The sequence below is a fragment of the Microchirus variegatus genome (assembly GCF_963457635.1).
Source record: "Microchirus variegatus genome assembly, chromosome: 23".
Classification (NCBI taxonomy): domain Eukaryota; kingdom Metazoa; phylum Chordata; class Actinopteri; order Pleuronectiformes; family Soleidae; genus Microchirus; species Microchirus variegatus.
In genome coordinates, this window is record NC_139824.1 from 13,011,508 (window position 1) to 13,033,348 (window position 21,841).

The 21,841-nt window shown below is 40.4% G+C and overlaps 2 protein-coding genes across 2 annotated transcripts; one reads left to right on the top strand and one right to left on the bottom strand.

The window, feature by feature from the left end:
- Positions 1–13,554: 13,554 nt before the first annotated feature.
- adra1d (adrenoceptor alpha 1D) lies at positions 13,555–18,105 on the top strand (the record flags this gene model as incomplete). The annotated part of the gene is made up of 2 exons (XM_083909615.1): positions 13,555–14,500; positions 17,555–18,105. 2 exons carry the CDS (start codon positions 13,555–13,557, stop codon positions 18,103–18,105), a joined length of 1,497 nt encoding a protein of 498 aa, XP_083765741.1.
- A 1,966-nt stretch (positions 18,106–20,071) lies between these two features.
- On the bottom strand, positions 20,072–21,142 carry LOC310943928 (5-hydroxytryptamine receptor 4; the record flags this gene model as incomplete). The annotated part of the gene is made up of 1 exon (XM_083909616.1): positions 20,072–21,142. The coding sequence occupies one exon, from the start codon at positions 21,140–21,142 to the stop codon at positions 20,072–20,074; it is 1,071 nt and encodes a 356-aa protein (XP_083765742.1).
- Positions 21,143–21,841: the final 699 nt, after the last annotated feature.

Here is a 21,841-nt window from a genome sequence, read left to right on the forward strand (position 1 = left end):
AACAGCAAATTCAGCAGCCAAGGAAATGCTTGTGAAGTAGAAGTGCTTTTGTTTCTAATTTAAGGAAAATCCAGTGCTCCAATACAAGTTTTGGGCATGAAATAAGGAAGCTGATAATAATTATTTGGTCCATGAGAGGGCAGGGCAGAAATGTGTCTGACAAATGATAATACACTCACCCAACAAACAAACACAAAGAAGGTCAGCAACATTGCAATTGGCCAGAGAAGAAGAGAATCCATCATCGAAGACAGAGTAAAGGAATACAATAATTAAAGGCAGATAAGTTTAATGTTTCTGTGCTGGCAGAAAAAAAAGGGGCACCATGTTTCTCTGAGTATAATCTATTTCAACTGAAAGAGAAGTGATTCCACTCGTCTCATGTTGGCTTCTGTTTAGAAAATGAAGAAATGTAACATAATATAGATGATAGTTATTGGATTTATTGTGAAGCGCTGTTTCCTGACACTTTCTGCGTACGGCCGGAAGGAGGAAGCTTACCCTAATGACATCTAAGGAATTTTCCCACAGCCGAAAGAGAAGGCAGCCAAGGGATTAATCTCTTTTACATGTTTGGAGTAAAACAGACTGATGCTGAATCCCAGTGCTCATACCACCTAGACTCTAGACTGGAAAAATAACAAAACAAAAACAACTTCTCTTCCTCTTCTTCTTCGAGTGTTTCTTTAATGAAGTTATACTTCAGTTCTTTTGTTTAAATGATTCACTGTTGTTCTTTTGACTTGTAATAATACTTCTAACAACCTCCATTTCAATCAAGTGATATTTTAAGGAGTAGCTTTGTATCTATGTTGTGTTTATCCAGACAAATTCAGAGTGACAAGTTGGTTGTTGACAGCACGAGATGTAAGGATTGACAGGATGATCTCGTGTTTTTCTTGCCATTTGTCTCGCCTCTGTGTCTGACTGATGTTCTATCCAGGACTTGGCATCTACTGAATCTCAGATTACCTTGCTCGTGTAGAGGGATGACGAAAAAAATCCTACACGGTTTATGTTTCTCTTATACAGAGCCCCCGAAGTGACATGAGAAAAAAAAAAAAAAAAAATCACATAAATTGAAATCTACCGAGATCTCGACTCGATCTCGAGAAACTCGAAAACAATATGAAAAAAAATGTAATCAAAAAAATATTTATTTTTTTTTTCAAATTTTTTTGGAAAGTCGAGATCTCGAGTTTCCAAAATTTAATTTTTTCATAATTTTTTGGAAACTCGAGATCTCGACTTTTTAAAAAAAAAAAAAAAAAAGTCATAATATTTTGGAAACTCGAGATCTCGAGTTTCTTTTGACTGCCAGCCGCTCAAACAATCTCGAGATCTCGGGTTTCAAAGTCGATATCTCGACTTTCCCAAAAAAAATTAAATATTTTTTTCTAATTTTTTATTTTTCCATATTTTTTTGGGAAACTCAAGACCTCGACTTTTTGAAAAAAAAAAAAAAATCATAATTTTATGGAAACTCGAGATCTCGACTTTTAGAAAAAAAAAATGTTTTTCATAATTTTTTGGAAACTTAAGATCTCGAGTTTCTTTTGACTGCCAACCGCTCAAACAAACTCGAGTTTCAAAGTCGATATCTCGACTTTCCAACAAGATTTGTTTTCAAATATGTATTTTTTTTTTTCATATTTTTTTGTGAAACTCAAGATCTCGACTTTGAAACTTGAGTTTTCAAAAAAAAAAAAAAAAATGTATTTTTTTCTCTCATGTCACTTCAGGGCTCCGTACTCTTACACGTCAACATAAAGGGCGGGGGAAACAGCACGACAGACATTTAACATGTGGACTTAGAAGTGTTCTCCTGCAGTGATTAAATGAAGCACACAGGGAGGTTGTTTCATGCTTCACATGTTCGCACAAACCACAGATGAATCGGCACAATTGCTTGTGGGAGCCTGTGTATTCAGCCCTGTGCCAGATGTTGAAATTAAGCAAATGCATTGCTCGCACACAAGTGATTCATTACGGTGCTTGTGCTGTATACTGTGTACGTGTGTAGTAGATTTACAATGCAGGTTTATATGGTTGCAGGTCTGAGGGTTGACACAAATGGTACGTGGGGGGAATTTCTTCAAAGGGGCGAATTAGAAAACGATTGTCCTTAAACACGGATCTTTCTGAGTTGAATCTTTTCAACTTTCACTAATAACAGACACAACTTGCCGTGCACTCTGTTGGTTTTTCTATTGCACAGCAGCTGTGGGGACACACATTTACATCACTGACATTGTTGTGATGATGAAAATCCACACGAAGCCTCTTTCGGGGAACCACAGAGGAGCTGCTGCAGCTCACCCACTGCTGAGGAAACTGACGTGAACCGTGTCCTCGCAGCACATCGTAACGCACACACGCGCGTGTGGCGCTAACTCTACGTCTATTTATGATGGTCAGAACAAGGGTATTTCTGCACGGAGTTTGCATGTTCTCATCGTGTGTGCGTGGGTTTTACTCCCACAGTCCCAAAACATGCAGATTTGGGAACGACAACGTCATAGAAATATATTGCGTGAAGTATGAAAGAGGTGAAGGTGATTTTACAAAGGGATTTTTATGGTTCAAATATTCGTTTCTTTATTCTTCATTAGCATGGCGGTGAGGCTTGAGTGTAGCTGCTCTGTCCTCGTAGAGGAGAAGCTCTTAGAATATCAATCCATATACTTCACATCATTTATTTACACTTCCCCTGGAGTAGCAGGCACACACACAAATCGGGTTACTTATAAAAGTAACTGTATAGCTTATTACGGTTTTACAATATCTTATGAATATCGTGCTCCAGCATACCAAAGTTGACTTTGAGTGGGGAAAGAAAATAACTTTCCGCGGTATAATAATGAAGTATTTTAAAGGTCCGATATGCAATACTTGAGGACTACTCATGGTCACAGCTGATGTTACTACAGGAAATCCTGAACTCAGAGCTTTCAAATGGGCTTGTCTCGTGAACATGCTAAACATCCCTATTTGAAAGGAAAATACAGTATTTGTCCCTGGGGTCTGATGTTTCCTGCAGTACTCAAACAGTACAAACTGAATCTACAAGGTGAAATCAGACTGCAAAATTGGACAGATAACCCTGCATCGTGCAAGTGTTTTGGGGCCCCCGGCTATATCTACCACAGCAGTTATTTATTTAGTCTATACTTTTGAACAGCGCCTCCTGTGCTCACAGCAATGCTTGTCATCTTCCTCAAGGGCTTGACCGAAATAACACAAACTGAACATGCGCAACACCAATAACACTGACCCAAAATTGACATATTGACTTATGTGCACAAGGAAAGCTCAACGAGTCTCCAAAAATAACAACTTAAAGGTGCATTATGTAATAAATCTAAAGCAACTGGCCATAAAATCCTCCTAATATGTCACAGAGACTCAGGAATAATGTTCATATAACAAACTGAACTCACCAACAACAACATTACAGACAAAATATTTGCATTAAAACATTTTTTTTGCAGACTGCAAATCATGTTTACGTTTTGAAATCATGTTTTTGGCATGTGGCGCCACCTACCGCCGTCTACCAATCATTGCAGTCAGTGGAGTCTCAGCTGCCGAGCAACCACGGGTTGCCAGTTACTTTAAAAAAACGAAACCTAAAAGACCTCGGTATTTTGAATTTGAATGTAGTAACCGTTTTTTTGGCCACATTCTTACGTATGGCACCTTTAACAACAACAACAACAAAGTGCCATGTGCTGTTTGGGGTTTCTGAATCTTAAAAGAAGGAAAAGTTCTGTTTGCCTCTTGGGTTTGTTGAGCAATCATCTTCATTTTGTCCCATACAGCTGTGGAACGAATTCACAAAAAAAACAATTTCAGTGTGTGTTTATTACCAATACAACCTACCACTTTGTGCGAAATCTCGTCTCAACTAAAAAGTCATCACGTATGGTCCAACACTCAAGATTCAATCACAGTTCAAGCTGCAATCACGAGCCTGCTTTTTATTTTTCAGGAATCACTGTCTCATTATCTGAGACGGGTCCTGAGGAAACTGAAAGTTTATTGTTTCATAAAGCCTTTTTGTTTGTTTGTGCGATCTATTTGCCGCTTCTCTGATAAAGCAAACCCTAATAACACAAAGTGCTGCTTCGTTATAGTTTTCGATGCAGAAAATGAAACCGAGTCTTTGCTAGAGATTCCCTACATGTCCATTAAGGCTGGAGTTGTGCCATGTGGAATTTCAATGAACTACCTGAGCTATTTTTAGTTACACTTAGAATGATTTGTCTTTACCACTTAAGAGAACCGGCGAAAAAAATGATAAAAGCGTGCACATACATGGACAGAAGTATCCACAGATAAGAGGCAGTGTCAATTACCTGTCAGGACCTATGAAGCACATGCTTCTCCTAATCCTTAGCCTTATATCTAATCTCTTTTATCCTCCCTCACATGGACTACATGTCTACAATAACTGAAGCACATTCAAGAGACACAAGTGCCTTAAAAGCAAGGACAAGTGCTCCTTCCACCCTCTGCAGTACTCGTCAGCTTAAGCTTTACGTTGGAAAGAGGAATTGTGTCCCCTATTTAGTGGCTGGAAATAAAACTCCAACATACTGAGATTTTTACGGAGCCCCCGAAGTGACATGAGAAAAAAAAAAAATGACGACAAAAAAAAAAAAAAAAATTGAAATCTCGAGTTTCAAAGTCGAGATCTCGAGATTCCCAAAAAAATATGAAAAAAAAAAAAAAAACTTGTTTTTTTTTAAATATATTTTTTCTTTTCATAATTTTTTGGAAACTTTTTTGAAATCTCAAAAGTTTTTGAAAGTTTCTTTTGACTGGCAGCCGCTCAAACATTTTCAATTGCACCATGTTCAGGGTTTCTTTGGTTCAGCACCAGATTTCGAGTTTCCAAAAAATTATGAAAAAAAACCTAATATTTATAATATATATATATATATATATTATTTTTTTTGGAAACTCGAGATCTCGACTTTTAAACTCGAGACTTCAATTTATTTATTTATTTTTCTCATGTCACTTCAGGGGCAGATTGTCAACCTGTGTCTTATGAAAACAAATCAAAAGTGCTAAATGCACACAAACGTATAGCTATAGCTGCTCAGAGCCACGACCACAAACAGCTACTGAGAAGAAGACAAACACGGAGTTCCTCTGCACACATCACTGAGGTTATGTGAACCGACCTGTGTGAACGCTCCAAGGCCAAGAGTATAGTCACCACAAAGGCTTTATTCTCCCTCTGTAGGCTGAAGTTAGAATAGATAATTAGTCTGTTTGTTATTGTAAATGTTACACAGCAGAGGAAAGCAAACTGCTGGAAGGAAAAAAACAGGATAGACTTATCCATTTCCCATAAGCGGAATTTTCTTATGTTTCTTTGTAATTACAACTAATGTAAAAACATAAATTCCGCATTGGATCAATCTGTTTGTGGCACAATTTCAAACAAGTGAGAGAGTTGAGTCTGAAATATCGTGGCTGTGGAACACCATCAGAAAAGAGGATTTCTATTGTCTCGTTTACAGCAACTAGGAGGTTTTTGACCAAAAAAACATGTTAATGTATATAAGTAGACCTCCATAACTAACATATTATGTGCAACAGGACCACTCTATGTGAGCTTTAAAAGAAAAAAAAATACTCAATCCAATATGTTGCACAGCACATGTAATAGAATCAAGGCAACCAGGGGCCAAAACTCCATAAAAGATGGTCCCCTCTGCTTGTGAGGTTTGTGGCTGAATAAATAGGAAGTTAGCCAAAAGATGACATCACTGACAGCAGGTTGTGTACAGAGTTAAGAACTCACTTGGGTGCTGTGTGTCAAAGTTTAGTTTGATGCAGTGCAGGTGGTAACTGACTGTTGCTTTTCCCCCCAAAGGAATGCCATCTCTGTGTGTGTGTCCGCTTACTGCTGAGACAGTTCATTACCATGACACAATTCTACCGTGCACTTGATTCAGTTTGACTTGCACACGCTTGTATACTGCAAAAGATTTGCCTGATGCATGCATCCATCTATACTGGATCACAGCGGCAGCAGGCTAATTAAGGTGTTCTACACTTCCCCTTTCCACAGCAGCATTATCCTCCAGCTCCTACCGAAGAGTCAGATGGATACGCTTCCAGCGAGAGTTGTAGGCCCACACCAACACGTGGACTGGTAAATAAAAAGCTTCGCCTTGAATCTCAACTCCCTTTTTCCCACGACGGACTGTTTCAATCCCTGCACTAGTGCTAACACTGCAAGAATTCACCTGTCCGTCTCCTGCTCTATACCTTTCCCTCACTTAAGCACAAGATCCCAAGATACTTGGGGCGATGTCAATCTGAGTTTGTGTCAATCTGACATACAGAGTCCTGCAGCCACAACTAAAGCAATATCACACGAGAGGGAGCGCTGAGGGAGCACAGCTGATATTCACTATAAAAAACTCAGTTTTACTGCATGTTGTGGGATTGGATAATATTCCTGAAACGTGTCAGAACAGGAAATCTGCTCTAATTAGAGAAAAAAAAGAATAGAAAAAAGGCATATTTATTTTAGCAATAAGCATAAAGAACCTGCAATAGCCTAACTGTCTGAAATTATATGTTAGAAGTACAGAGCCCCCCGAAGTGACTCGAGATCTTGACTTTGAAACTCAAGTTGTCGAGTTTCCAAAAAATTATGAAAAAAAAAAAAAAAACTTTTTTTTTGTTTTTTTTTTGGAAACTTAAGATCTCGACTTTGAAACTCAAGATCCTGACTTTGAAACTCAAGATCTCGAGTTTCAAAGTCGAGATCTCGAGTTTCCAAAAAAAAAAAAATATATTTTTTTCAAATTTCTTGAGATCTCGACTTTGAAACTCGAGATTTCAAATTTTCTTTTTTTGTAATTTTTTTTTTCTCATGTCACTTCGGGGGCTCTGTATAGAAGTGTCAAAAAGGCTATTATGTGTGTTTTTAAATGGAAATTACCATTACCATTGCCAACAGTGGTAAAATGCACACTGGTTGTAGTCATGATTACATGAAGAGGCTCAGGTGTGCAGGCATATTTTCAGGAGATCGGGGAAATCCAGATATGATGCCCGAACCAGCACCGTGCAAAGCACACAGGGAACTTTAGGAATTCAAAACAAAACATCACCAAATGAAAGACTCAGAGATCGCAACAGACAGACGCTGAATGCTAATATAATTATTGTCAAACCAGTGCTGCAGCTGCCAGTGCACATAAGGCACTGCTATAACTGAAAACAACGAGACAGAACGATCCACAATGGCCAAGTTCATATTGATGGTTATAATTTTCCTCATTATGCACCCAAATCTAGCAACAACCCGAGAGTGAGCAGTTTTAATTGAGAGTAAAGGATTCTTATTAACTAAACATTGAGTTAACTCAACATAACTCAACACTAGGACCAGGCTTTTGGTCCCCATGAGGACTGCTGGCACACATGCACACGGTCAAGTACGATTTACAAAACACTGACTGCACACCAACACGATAAGAGCGTGTTTGTGTGTTCAATGGCATTTTTGTGACTCAATGTTTACTTCATCTTTGTACGCACACACACACACACACACACGCGCGCGCACACACACTCAACAAAGAGCATTTAGCGTGAGAAAGACGCTGTAGGGTCCCTGTTTTCTGAAGGACACTCAGAGTATACAGAGCAGGCCTCAGGGGAGGATGTCTCAGTGAACTCAGTCGGTGGCTCATTATGAGCGAGATTTACCGTGAGTGTTACAATAAGCCTAACAAAACAAAGGCAGATTAAAACAAAGGCAGATTAAAACACATTTGGGAATGTGCTGAACACATATTGACGTGGATGTGCTAAAGGAGTAAATATTGCTCAAATAATCTCCTCGAGCACAATTGGCGACCCCTAAATGGAGAGGATTCTTTTTTAGATTGCTGCCGTGCATTGGTCAAAACGGACACAAGTGCACGTATTTTTTTATTTTTTTTTCTGTAATGCTTTCACACAAAATGCATTCAATGACCACAATTTCCATACACTACCGCTAACATTACACCCTGACATTTTCTCAATGTGCTGTTTTCAAAACCGTTCAGCACTGCTCATACAAAACACGATTATGTCAAATTCAATGGATTCCTTGACGAAAACAGAATTTGCGTAATAAAATAATAATAACAATAAAATAAATGCTCAAAACACAAATTTGCAATTTCAGCTGAAAGCATTGTCTCGTCACCAAACAGACGTCGGAATGTTTTTGTTTACAGTAAATGCACGGGTCTAGGAAAAATATGGCGATGAAGAAAACAGATAATTGAAAGGTAGAATACACGGAGGACAAAGGAAATAGTGAGATGTGCATCACTGATAGCTGAACTGCATACAGTAAAATACAGTGCATATACATTTATTTGTAATGCCATTGTGCTGTAGGATCCAAAGGTTGTTTGCAGTTCTGAAAATACCTCAGAAACACAGGAAACTATTATTGTTGACATAGCAAATGGCAGTAATGTTGATGGTTAGTGAGCTAACGTGTGCAAAAGCCTTGAGTTTTCAGCGTCACCAAAAGAGGCTCTCTTTTAACCCACGTCACCATGGCGACTGAGGCAGACGTCGCTTGTCAAAAAAAAAAATCCATTATGATATTTAGATTTGTTTGTTTTTCAGATGTTTCGGGCTCTCTTTATTTAGCTAGAATTTCCAGAGCATGTGACCTGCCTCAGCATATATTGTTCTGTCCCTCAGGTCCCTGATGAAAAACAAAAACAAAAAAAAATAGTCCTCCAAAGGTCTCACTTGCAAAAAAATAAATCACAATAATATACTTTATTACACAGCAGTGCTGTGACAACAGAATTGCCCAACCTGCTGACTATACTCTGTTGCACAACTGGCCTAAATTTGCTCTGCTGAGTCATGTATCGATTGACCTTGAGGAGTTTGTTCTCTCATGCAGCGACACACAGGATTTGGCAAAGTCTGTGTTGTATGCATTGTGTGCCCACCAAATAAATCCCATCTGCCCCTGAGGCCTTTGTAGTTGACAATATAGCACATCAGTCATATAAAGAAATACACCACTCATTTGTTGTTATTATTGCTGTTAAGTTGTAGAGATGCATACATTCTAGGGGACAAGATAAACTGTGCAGTTACGATAACGAATGCGTTTCCTTCTTCTCTTGCAAGTTTCCGAGCTGCAACTCTGCAACTTACAGAGCGTTATCACAACTACTGTATTTCACCTGAGCAGCTGCTGACACTGCTCTAATCTAGATGGGGAATATAATGGATGGGACCTTGGTACGGAAGATAGAACTACACAAGAACTACACACGTCCTATCATATTTCCTATTTTCTGTATGTACAAATGTGTTTTTTGCGATTATAGGCTTGCACAATAACTCGATCGAACACAATAAGTCAAGAACAAGATAATCCCGTTATGAAGGTTTATCAATTATGATAAACATTATGCTATATTGTACTATTGAACGTTGACCGGCAAATCATCACATCTGTAACATGACTTTCCAAACATCATCTGGAACCAGAGCCGTTTCTTGCTTAATATGCGGACTATGCAGCTGCATAGGGCCCCGCAGCCACCAGAGGGCCCCCCAAACTGCAAGTTCAGTTATATTTTATGAGAATTAAAAGTACCTGTCTTTATTTGCATGTATTGCATGCATTCATTACGCATATATTTGCAAAGCATGTAAGTGTAAAAAATCCCCTTTGGGCTGGGCTGTCATGTGGTAAGTTACGTCTGACGGGATGATTGACAGCCGACCCACCTTCCACTGAAGTGATGAGAATAACAGGACACTAATTACAATGTCATCAAAACGGACGTATGCGTCTGGAGAGAAACGCGAAATTTTGAAAAAAATAGGGGCCCCCCCAAATAGTATCTCGCATAGGGCCCCCAAACAGTTAGAAACGGCCCTGTCTGGAAGTGTTATGCATACGTGGTGCCAATACTTTAGTCTAAGTTAGGTCCAGTGCCATGGCCTCAAGAGTTCAGACATACAGAATAATCCCATAACAAGCCATCCAAACTGATAATCATAATATCATTTATATTCCACAGCTGCCATATTAACGTCCTCCTTGTTAATTTTTCACAGACAAAAAAAAAACAGTAAATCAAGATTGAAATTTCCAGTAAACACAATCAACAGGATGTCCCGAAAGTATAATAGTAAAACGATTTTGGAAATCTCTGTGCTGTCAAAGCCACAGCAGAGAACATTTTCATTATGAACTATGGTAATTATTAAGATGTCCTCACTTCTTTTTGTAGTGGGATTAACTGAGCACATCAATAGTGGAAGTCACATTGCCAGTTAAAAAAAACTGTAGATTATTTTCATTTAATCTTCATGAAGGAGTCTTCATTTTAACTTCTTTACCTCTTACCGCTTAACAGATTTTAATCTTTTTAATGTCATTTTATCTCGGCTGTGTTGTGTAGACCCCAAATTTGCTTTTTCACAGTTAGCACAGTTGGAGACGTAAACACCGTCAACCCTAACAGCATTTAAAGCATGAGTCAGGATTTAACAAGCTAAAGTAATACATTCATAAAACAATCACTTACAAGTGCTGTGGAATGATTGATGCTAATCTTAAATGCTTTAATATGGAACAATTAAACCGCAACTCATGTATAATTTTCACACATAATTTTGCACTTCTCAAAAAAATGAATCCTGTCCTCTCAGTTATGACCAAACATTGGCTCCACATGCCTGCTGAGTTAGTCCTCTCATAAAGAGGAGCAGGTGGGCTGGATGTGGTTGCAGATACGCTGTAAATGCAATAATGAGGACATGCTCTGACAGCTAAGCAGACTCACCATGACTTAGTGCGACTGGCCAAAGCCAGAGCACTGACTCCGCATGAGACCTAATCGCTTTTTGCCAATATAAAGTATCACGTCCTCTTTAGCTAAATTAGTGATGAATGTGGTTAGATGGACAGTCACCATGTCTGTCCATAGTTGTTATGTGTTGTATGGATATGAGCTTTAAAGCTCACATAGAGTGGTCGTTTTGCACATATATGTTAGTTATGGAGGTCTACTTACGTACATTAACTTGTTTTTATGGTCAAAAACCTCCTAGTTGCTGTAAACGAGCCGATAGAAATCGCTCTTTTCTGACGCTGTTCCCCAGCCGCGGTATTTCAGACTCAACTCTCACACCCAGAAGACAGACTGTGTTGTGATTGGTCAGTACCCGGAAGTGACATATTCAGCACACCCGCTCTCAGAAGCGCAGCTCCCCCCTCTGGAACGGTGGATGCACTGCTACTCATTATCAAAACATTGTTTTAACAATGTTTAAAAATAGCTTCTTCACGACTCCCCGCCGCAGTCCCTTTTATTCTTCTTCTGCGGTTCAATGTACGCAACCGGATGTGCCCGGACAAGTGCCCGGAGCAGGACGATCTGCTGTTCAGGAGAACCGTTGTTTACATAACCGGACCGGGTTTTTTTCAGAGATCTCGCTGAGCCCAAGATTACAATAATACACAGCGTTCTCAGCAGTGGCTGAACTGTTTGTTTTGAACCTTCAGGGCTTCTTAAACAAGGTAAGGACGCAGATACACACTAAAAAAAACAGCGTTAATTGGAACTTCCTGTCTAGGTCCACTTTAAAGTATGTTCCTTGGGCTTTAATCTTTATTGTCATTCAGATTAAAGCCAGTGGATGAGTTGAAGTATAAATCTATCAAAAGTGCTCAATGTGTACAAGGCTCAAATGATTACACCACTCACTTATTGCCGACCACTTTATCGTCCACATGAGGGTCGCAGAGGATTGAAACACCCTGGACAGGTCGCCAGGACGTCAATCATCAATTAAACACTCTCAATTAATAGTTTCCTCTTCGACAGAACATGTCAGCTTTGTAACCAATAAAGTGCAGCCCCATGATGAGAGTACACTAATACGATTGTGACAGCAGGTATCACAATTTTGGCCCCGTTCTCGAGGCTTAAAAAACAGGAGCCGGGTGACGTCACGATCGGCTGCTGCTTGTGTGCAAAACACAACCAGCAGGGGACGAACATAATGTGTAATCTGTATCCCTGGTACGGAACAAATCTAATATAATTAACTGCAGTCATTGTCGGTGGTGGCCGTCTTTGCATTCGTGCCTTCATCTTCTATTTCCTTTTGCCTCTTCTAAACCTCGTCTGTCCTTTGTAAATAAGGAATTGAATTAGCGTGCTACAGTAGAAAGAAGGCCTACGTGGCAGCTGGGAGGTCCTTGATTCTTTTTCACCACTATATAGTTGTGGGACAAAGCAGCAGTGCAGCATCTTTAGCCGATGTCTTCCCATGCGCTGCCTTGTTTGTCCAGTCAGTGACTCTGCCTCTTGACCTTTCCTCTCCTTCAGGCTCCCTGGGGAGTTGTGCAGGCCTGTCCTTTTATTTAAGCTATGCACACTCAAGGCCTGGGGATAGCAGCTGCTGTGTCACTGGATAACTTCACAGCTTTGCCTGAAGGCATTCAGTCTTTTTTTTTTTTTTTTTTTTTAAACTGAGGTGGTCACTGCTGGGTTGACGGTGCCTGGTGGCAGTTTAGATAATCTGATTGATGTTGCTCAGTCTTATCTTTGCAAGGGGGAGGGCGAATAATAGATGCTTTTTCGGGGTGACTGAAACTGATACAGAGTGTTTTTGTTTTGCTCCATATGTAAGAATGTGGCCAAAAACAGTTACTACATTCAAATTCAAAATACCGAGCGTCTTTTAGGTTTCGTTTTCTGACGTAACTGGCAACCCGTGGTCGCTCGGCAGCTGAGACTCTACTGACTGCAATGATTGGTAGACGGCGGTAGGTTGACGCCACATGCCAAAAACATGATTTCAAAACATAAACATGATTTGCAGTCTGCAAAATATGCAAATATTTTGGCTGTGCTGTTGTTGTTGGTGAGTTCAGTTTGTTATATGAACATTATTCCTGAGTCTCTGTGACATATTAGGAGGATTTTACGGCCAGTTGCTTTAGATTTATTACATAATGCATCTTTAAAGGTGACGGTTTTGCATAAAACAAGATGCACACACACACTGTTGATGCGAAAACCTTTAAAGGCATTTAACAGGTCTTTTCATGGCCCGATTTAAAGGGACGCTCTCTCTTGTGAAGACTGTGAATGTGATTTGTGGGTGGAGCTGTAGGTTCAGACCTGCTCTGACTCTGATATCAGGGAGTTGTTACACATTGTGACTCCAGTGGAAAACCACCGCATGATAGAAATGGACAAATGGAACATATTTTATTCTTTTGTTTGTTTTTATTATTATTATTGTAACGGGGTTTCTTTCTTGTGTTTTTTGAGCTGCCTGATTTCACAGACACCACTTGCCTAATCATGCATGCACACGCCTGCAGCTGTAGCCTATTTACTTTTTATTTTGATTTGAACTATATTCTTTATTTTTTTTCTTCCCACTGGAAACTGACATGAGAGCGAAGACAGCCTTTCTTTCCTTTCAAACTTCCTCTGAAGTTCTTCTTTATGGCTTTCCAAGATGCCAGAACATAACTTGAACGACAGCAATCATGGGATCGCGTTTGCTCCGGGGTACGATGGCTCCATTTCGGTTCCAAACGACAGCGTCTCCACCTGCAGGAACTCCACTCTGGACTCGCAGGATGTCGGGGTCGGCGTCTTTCTCTCCGCGTTTATCTTGGTCGCGATCGCTGGAAACATTTTAGTCATCCTGTCTGTGGTGTGCAACAAACATCTGCAGACGGTGACAAACTTCTTCATAGTCAACTTGGCCATCGCGGACCTGCTGCTGAGCACCATTGTGCTGCCTTTCTCCGCGTCCTTGGAGGTTATGGGATGCTGGGTGTTCGGGCGCGTGTTCTGCAACATCTGGGCAGCGGTGGACGTGCTCTGCTGCACCGCCTCCATCCTCAGCCTCTGCATCATCTCGGTGGACCGCTACATCGGGGTCAAATACTGCCTCAAATACCCGAGTATCATGACAGAGAGGCGGGCTGGGTACATTTTAGTGGTGGTTTGGGTGTCATCCACCGTCATCTCTGTCGGACCGCTGCTGGGCTGGAAGGAGCCGCCGCCTGTGGACGAGAGCATCTGCAGGATCACGGAGGAGCCGGGCTACGCGCTCTTCTCCTCCCTCTTCTCCTTCTACCTGCCGCTCTTGGTCATCCTCGTCATGTATTTTCGGGTGTACGTGGTGGCCCGCAGGACTACTAAGAGCCTGGAGGCGGGCGTCAAACGGGAGCGAAACAAGTCGATGGACGTGGTTCTCCGGATACACTGTCGCAGCGTGCTGGAGGACGCGCGCACGGCCGGTTCCAAGAGCAGCAAAAACCACCCGTTCCGAAGTTCGCTCTCTGTGCGTCTGATGAAGTTTTCCAGGGAGAAAAAAGCGGCCAAAACGCTCGCCATCGTCGTGGGGATGTTTATTCTCTGCTGGCTGCCGTTTTTCTTCTTTCTGCCAATGGGTACGTCACAATTATCATTTATTTCGCTGATCTTTTGTGCGCGCATTTCCCTGGCATCATGAGGATCACTTTTTTTTAATCCTAATTTATCCTCAAACAAACCAATGCTTAACACAAGTGGACTGCATGTTTTCCTGATTCACTCCCGGGGTAATGATGATGGTGTAAATTGCAATTATTTAATTGATTGTGAATAATGAATCCCCTTGTGCCACTTGAGGTAATTACACACTATAAAAGGAGCCGTCCCATATTACACCAACTGAACGAACATAACAATAATCTAAAATATATACATATAGATATACAATAGTTTTTAATTACAAAAATCTGCATAATAAGATGGCCTGACTAAAAACAGAAAAGATGGGTATGATGGATTCATTGTACTGTTTTGGTAACCATGCCAGAAGGTGATCATAATGTCACAGTATCATAAAAACTTTGGTTAGAAAAAAATATATCTGCAATGTGACTATTGTTTTCATGTCTGATTTATCCAAGACATCACAGTAAATGTTCCTGGTATTTTATTTCTTGATATGATTTGGTTTGTTGATGTCTTTGCAGAATTATTACAATAAAGGACAGGATTGTGTGTGTGTGTGTGTGTGTGTGTGTGTGTGTGCTTGATCAGACAGGAAGTGAGGTCAAAACATATAAATAAATAAATCCTCTCACTCACTACAGATAGTTAATAAGCCCTTTTCGGTGAGGGGCCAGTGTGTTGGCTACATATAAATCAAACTGAAAATGCCACTTGCATATATCACATATATCATATATATTGCAATATGTACACACCAACATAGGTTTTGAGCACTTTAGGTTTTGAAACCACGCTGTTTCTTTGGTCTCATGTTTAACATTTTAAAGAATGTCTAACATTATGTTTACAATTTAGGAACAATGAAGATACATTTTGTTCAACGTAAATGTATTTGGTAAAACCACGTTAGCAGTCATTGCCATTTAAAAAAATAAAAATAATATTTAATAGCTGTAATTTTGGTGGGCAGCCAATAGAGGACACTGCCTTATCACTCTCGACATGAGAAGACTCTCATGGGCATTTTAATTGAGACTACTTGCAAAATGTTGAGGGCCAGCATCACAAAGACAGGGTTGAACCCTAACCCAACAAATGCAAATGTTCATAAAGCTCAGGAAATAAAACTGCATGCCTTTTATTCTTTATAAATAACCAGTTCTATTGCTTTTAATTACTGTATGGTGTGTTTTGTTGACGATGATGATCACCAACATCTCTTTCACTGGACACCTCAGCATCTTCAGCTCTGCCACCTTCACCTGTCTTTTAGAAAGTGCCACCGTCTCCACGCCATAGACCATAGCAGCTCTCACTACATTCTTGTAGACCTTCCCTTTCACTTTTGCTGCACTTTTTTCTGTCTCCACCTTGTCTACACTCTCTTCTTCACCTCTCTTGTGCAGTGTCCATTGCTTTGGATGGTTGACCCCAAGCATTTAAACGCATCCACTTACAATACCTCTACTCTTTACATTTTCAGTGTCTCACTGATATTCACACACACACACAGGTATTCAATTGTTAATTGTGTTAAAGGAACTGGCCAAAAATTCCACATCTATCCTAAACATCTCCATACATTTAGAGCTGAAACGATTAATAGATGAACCGATTATTGATTGATTACTAAATTAATCGCCAACTATTTTGATAATCGATAATCGGTTAAAACAAGATTTCTGATTGTTTGCTTCTTAAATGTGAATATTTTCTTGGTTTCTTTGCTGCACATAAAGAAATCATTTCATCATCATTTTGGTTTGTGGACAAAAACAAGACATTCGAGAACATCGTCATTTCCAGCTTTGACAAACACTGATCAACGTTTTCTAACATTTTCTAACATTTTATGGACCTAACGATTCATCGATTCATTGATTCATCGAGAAAATAATCGACAGATTAATCGATTACGAAAATAATCGTTAGTTGCAGCTCTACATACATCCAGGTACGTAATCTGGACCAAATTACTTTTCACTCTTCATCCTCTTGAGAGCTGCTCGCACGTCCTCCTTACTAATCCTCTGCACTTCCTGAGGCACTATCTCCCCTTCAAATGTCCTCATCCCTCCCTTACTCACCAGCTTCTCAACACTCTCTGTTTGCTTGTTAAAACATTTCCATCTCTGTCCTTAATCACTCTAACTTGCCGTACATTATTCCTTTGGGAGCTACCACCAAGTTAAAATATAGGGGTTGAGGGTAGATTTTCTTTTAAGTAAGGGTTCAATAACTGAAACCTTAAAGCGGACCTAGACCGGAAGTTCCAATTAACGCTGTTTTTTAGAGTGTATCTGCGTCATTACCTTGTTTAAGAAGCCCTGAAGGTTCCAAACAAACAGTTCAGCCACTGCTGAGAAACGCTGTGTTTTATTGTAATCTTGGGCTCAGCGAGATCTCTGAAAAAACCCGCTCCGGTAACGTAAACACCGGTTGCGTACATTATACCGCAGAAGAAGAATAACGTCCGTTGTGGAGGTGTTTCACGAGCGACAGTGTCTTCTGACTCTGGGTCAAAGTCATAAAAGCGACTGCGGTGGGGAGTCGTGAAGAAGCTATTTTTAAACACTGTTAAAACAATGTTTTGATAATGAGTAGCAGTGCATCCACCGTTCCAGAGGGGGGAGCTGTGCTTCTGAGAGCTGGTGTGCTGAATATGTCACTTCCGGGTACTGGCCAATCACAAGACAGTTGGGAAGCTGGGGTGAGAGTTGAGTCTGAAATATCGCGGCTGGGGAAGAGGATTTCTATCGGCTCGTTTACAGCAACTAGGAGGTTTTTGACCATAAAACCAAGTTAATGTATGTAAGTAGACCTCCATAACTAACATATATGTGCAACAGGACCACTCTATGTGAGCTTTAAACGCTTGGGTTACCATATATCCAGTTAATGAGGATAGGTTTATCTGATTTAATATGAAGCCATTATTTAATAGATTGGGTGATGATGCTTCACATCTCATTTTACTGAAACATCCAAACCTTCTGCCTCCACAGGTTCATTCTTCCCAACACTGAAGCCCTCCGAAACCGTATTCAAGGTGGTGTTCTGGCTTGGCTACTTCAACAGCTGCATCAACCCCATGATCTACCCCTGCTCGAGCAAAGAGTTCCAGAGGGCTTTCACGCGACTGCTCAGGTGCCAGTGTCGCCAACGACGCAGGGTTCTCCGCCGCTTCTACGACCAGCGGTGGCGGACAGCTGTCAAGGGAATGGCGAGGGATCAGAGAGCAGACTACGGGCCTGGCTGCGCTGTGCACGAGTCCTGTGGAAATTCTCTGTTGCACAAGGGGAAAGGGAACTCGCTTGATTTCAAGAGATGGAGCCTGTTTCCACCCCTGCAAAAGTCCTCATTCCAGCTCAAGGAGAAAGTGAATAATCTGTCAAATAAAATCAAGGGAGGGACGGGGAAAAGCACTCGACCTGCCGCGGACCAGTTTGACATAGTCGACACAGTTTCAATGGGGATTTTTAACTCGTGTGAACAGAACAGTTATCAATTTTACGATCTGGCAGACTGCTATGGCCTGAAAGAAACTGACATTTAGAGGGTGACTGGAGAATGTTCTATTTATTTTTCAATGGGCCATAATGGACCAGCATGCAATGAAAGACTGAGATAGGGCCATGATTTTGTGTTCACAAAACAATCTGAACTCACGTGAAGTGATTCAAGCCACATTTTGGAAGTGCACACTGAAATGTTCAACTCCTTTTGCTTGATTTTATTGTTGTATTGACGTTACACGCTCAATATTTGACAGGTTTTCACGCTTCTGGTGAGATACACGAGTGTCATTACTACTGTTTTACTTCCTGTCAGTCTCCTTGTCTTCAAGTATTATAGCCAGCACTGAATAGTTGTTAGTTTTATGTCAGCTTATTTCAAACATAAAAGTGCAATTCTTTTGAATGATTGTACGTCATCTGACATTTTTCTACTCTGACAAGGCATTATAAAGATAAGAGGTCAGTAGAGATGCTGCATAATATTTATTTTAGCAGTTAACTTTATCTCTCTGGTTGATATGCTCACTCGTTGCAGTATCATAATAAGTCTACTTGGCCACCAAACTATTACTTACATTATCATGTGAGGATAGGTTTTAAAATAAGTGGGGTTTTTTTGTACATTCTGATGTTCTGATTATGTCAATGAAATGTAATAAAATCAGTTCTGCCAATAACTGCGTTTTCACTTTTAGCTCCCAAGTCCATGTAGAGAAACTAAAGTAAATTTACATCATGGCACACATGAGTTGTTAATACACTGCTGCCTCCAACTTGTGTCTTTTATCGAGATTTGCCTCAGTGACACTCATGTATCTAACGACGCAGCAGTGAATCAGCAGCACCTGTGTATCTGCAACAGGAAGTGGCAAATATATTCTTAAAATTGTGTGGATTTTCAGTGAGGCTTTTGGGAAGATCAACATTTTGCACATTTACAGGCATGCACATTATGCACAAGGCAGACTAAATTACACAGCTTGCCATAGTCAATAAACTGAAGCACAAGCATATGTGTATTTGACTTATTATCAACACAATGAGTTGCACATTGTGATTTTTTTTGATGGCACTGAAACGTCAACATTTAAAATTAATGTTAACCTTTTTTGCTAGGCTTTGCTGTGAAAAATTGCAAAGCAGAGAGACATAAACATAAAAGAGTCACTGGAGTTTATTGTCCCAAAAACTAAAGGAGGTGTCAGGGGGGGCTGGCTGGCTGGTTCGCAGAAGATAAGACACTGAGAACACAAAATATACAAGGCACGATTCGGCAAGCCGAGGAACAAAAGAAAAGAATTACCAAAAAAATGCTAAAATATTCAAGGAAAACTGGCAAATAGTTGCATCAAAGATGTGGCACCAACAGACAAGAAGCATGTGGTGAAGTGATGAACAGGCTTTTATATGGAGTGTGATGAGGAATGGGAAACAGGTGTGCTAGGTCAGCTGCCACACCCCCTGCAACACATGCTCTGCAAGAGGAAACTCGACAGAATATTTCACATTTGTTATTTAGATAGATCTATATCATAAGGGACAACATTGAAATCAAGATGACCATGGTTTTCTTGACATCAGTAATGTTTGAAAACATGAATACAAAGACCTGTGTTCAAATCACAATTTTTTATTTTCTTAATTCATTTAAACTCTTAATATAAACTCTTAGTAGAGTTTGATTGATTTCAAATGTGCATGTCAGATCAACTTTGGTTTGGAATCAGATAATCAAAGTTTTAGACATAAACATTAGACATACACATTAACATGCCCAAAGCAAAAGAATAATTATGTTGGTTGGTGTTACAAGTGGAATTATTTGTTATGCTTTTCCTGACACCTGTATCAAAAACAGCTCAAAAATATCACTCAACAATTTTTTAATCTGAGATAGTGGCCATCTGAATGAATACTGCCTCTTAGTCCAAAGATATAAACCCTTACTGTTAATCTTGCTAATCTTTATATGCCTACACAAAATGTACAGATACAGTTATTATTTCATGATATATCTGCATTTGCCTCTTTCCGTGTGTGAGATAGCTCCATACCGGGGGAAGATCCAGACAGACATACTCTGCAGCCTATGAACATGAGGAATGCCCTACGGAAAGAGCGATTGAAGAAACCGTACAGGAAGGGATTCAGGGACGAGTTGATGTATCCTAGCCATAAAAATACATCCCAGACAACCACTCCGGTGCTGTAGTCAATAAACGGGTCCACAATGTTGACTGTAAAGAAGGGCATCCAGAAAATTAGGAAAACTCCCATGATGATACCCAACGTTTTTGCTGCCTTTCTCTCTCTCTTTATATTGTTTCGGTGTCTTCGTTTCTTGCTCGAATCTTTGCCCACGCCCGCAGCCATCTGGCTTTCCATGGCACTGATCTGTCGGGCTTGCCTTTTGGCGGCTTTGTAGATCCTCCAGTATGCGACTAACATGATCGCCATTGGCAAGTAAAAGGCTACCAAGGAAGCCATTACAGCGTAAATGCGGTTGACCAAGAACACGCACGCGTCTTTCGGGAGTAAGACGTCCACGCCAGCAACATGAAGATCTAGCATTATGGGGCCGAAGGAAATAAGCATGGGAACAACCCAACACACAACGATGAGGAACGCTACCTGCCTGCTGGACATCTTTAAAGCGTAAATTAATGGGTTGCAGACGGCATAGTAGCGGTCAAAGGCAATGCAGCTGAGATGGAATATGGAGGCGGTGCAAAGCATAACATCCAGGCTAGAGTGAAGTCGACAGAAAGGGGCACCAAAGTACCAGCATCCCTCTACAGTCCGAATCATACTGTAGGGCATCACGACGAGGCCGACGAGACAGTCAGCCACTGCCAAGGACATCACAAAGGAATTTGTGGGTGACTGCAACTGCTTGAAGTAGGCGATAGACAAGACCACCAGGAGGTTTCCCACCACTGTGCAGGCAATGCTGACGAAGAAGAAGGCATAAAGAAAAACTCGAGAGGCCTGGTTCCTCAGGGTCGTGCAGGACTGAAGTTCAATCTGAAGAGACGTGTTAGTATCTCCGAGCAATTCCAGGCTGCTGTTGTCCATGTTCTATCGAAATCTGTCAAAACAAAACAGATATACAGTTGTAAAAGTAAGACGTGCTTTGTTTTCAGAGCGATTTCGGTCTTGATGCTACTAGTAGAATATCACTGGTTTTAAATATGTCTTGTAAATACATGAAGTGCCAACAAACACTTAATATAGCTTGAGAGGTCAAAGACTTCTCCAAACAAACATCAGATCTCACTGATCTGGCTTCATGTAACAAAGGTTTGTGGACTAGTCACCACAATTACAAAATCATAAACATTTTAAAATAGTTTTCTCTCTGTGAACGCTTACTCATTTGTACTATTTCTGTCCTTTCATGTGTCACATAGCAGAACACATAATATGACAGCAACGGGCTGAATAATATGAAATTGAAAAGTGCCCGTGGTGTAAACACATGGAGTAAATGTTGCAGATGATTTGGACAGATTTTAATGAACACCACAGGGACTGCGTATAGTGACAGCCGAGTGTCACGGTACTGCACTCAAGCTCGCAAGGCATTGGTATCAATGTGATAGTATACGCAAATGATTGATTTCAACTCAAAACATGCATCCTAACATTAGTTTACAGAATCATTTACATGGTTATTGATATATGTATATATCATGTCTGCCACAAAGGCTGTTTTCAGAGAAAGCAGGTTAAACTGGCTTTTTTTTTTTACAACAGGTACTTTGTCACTGAGGT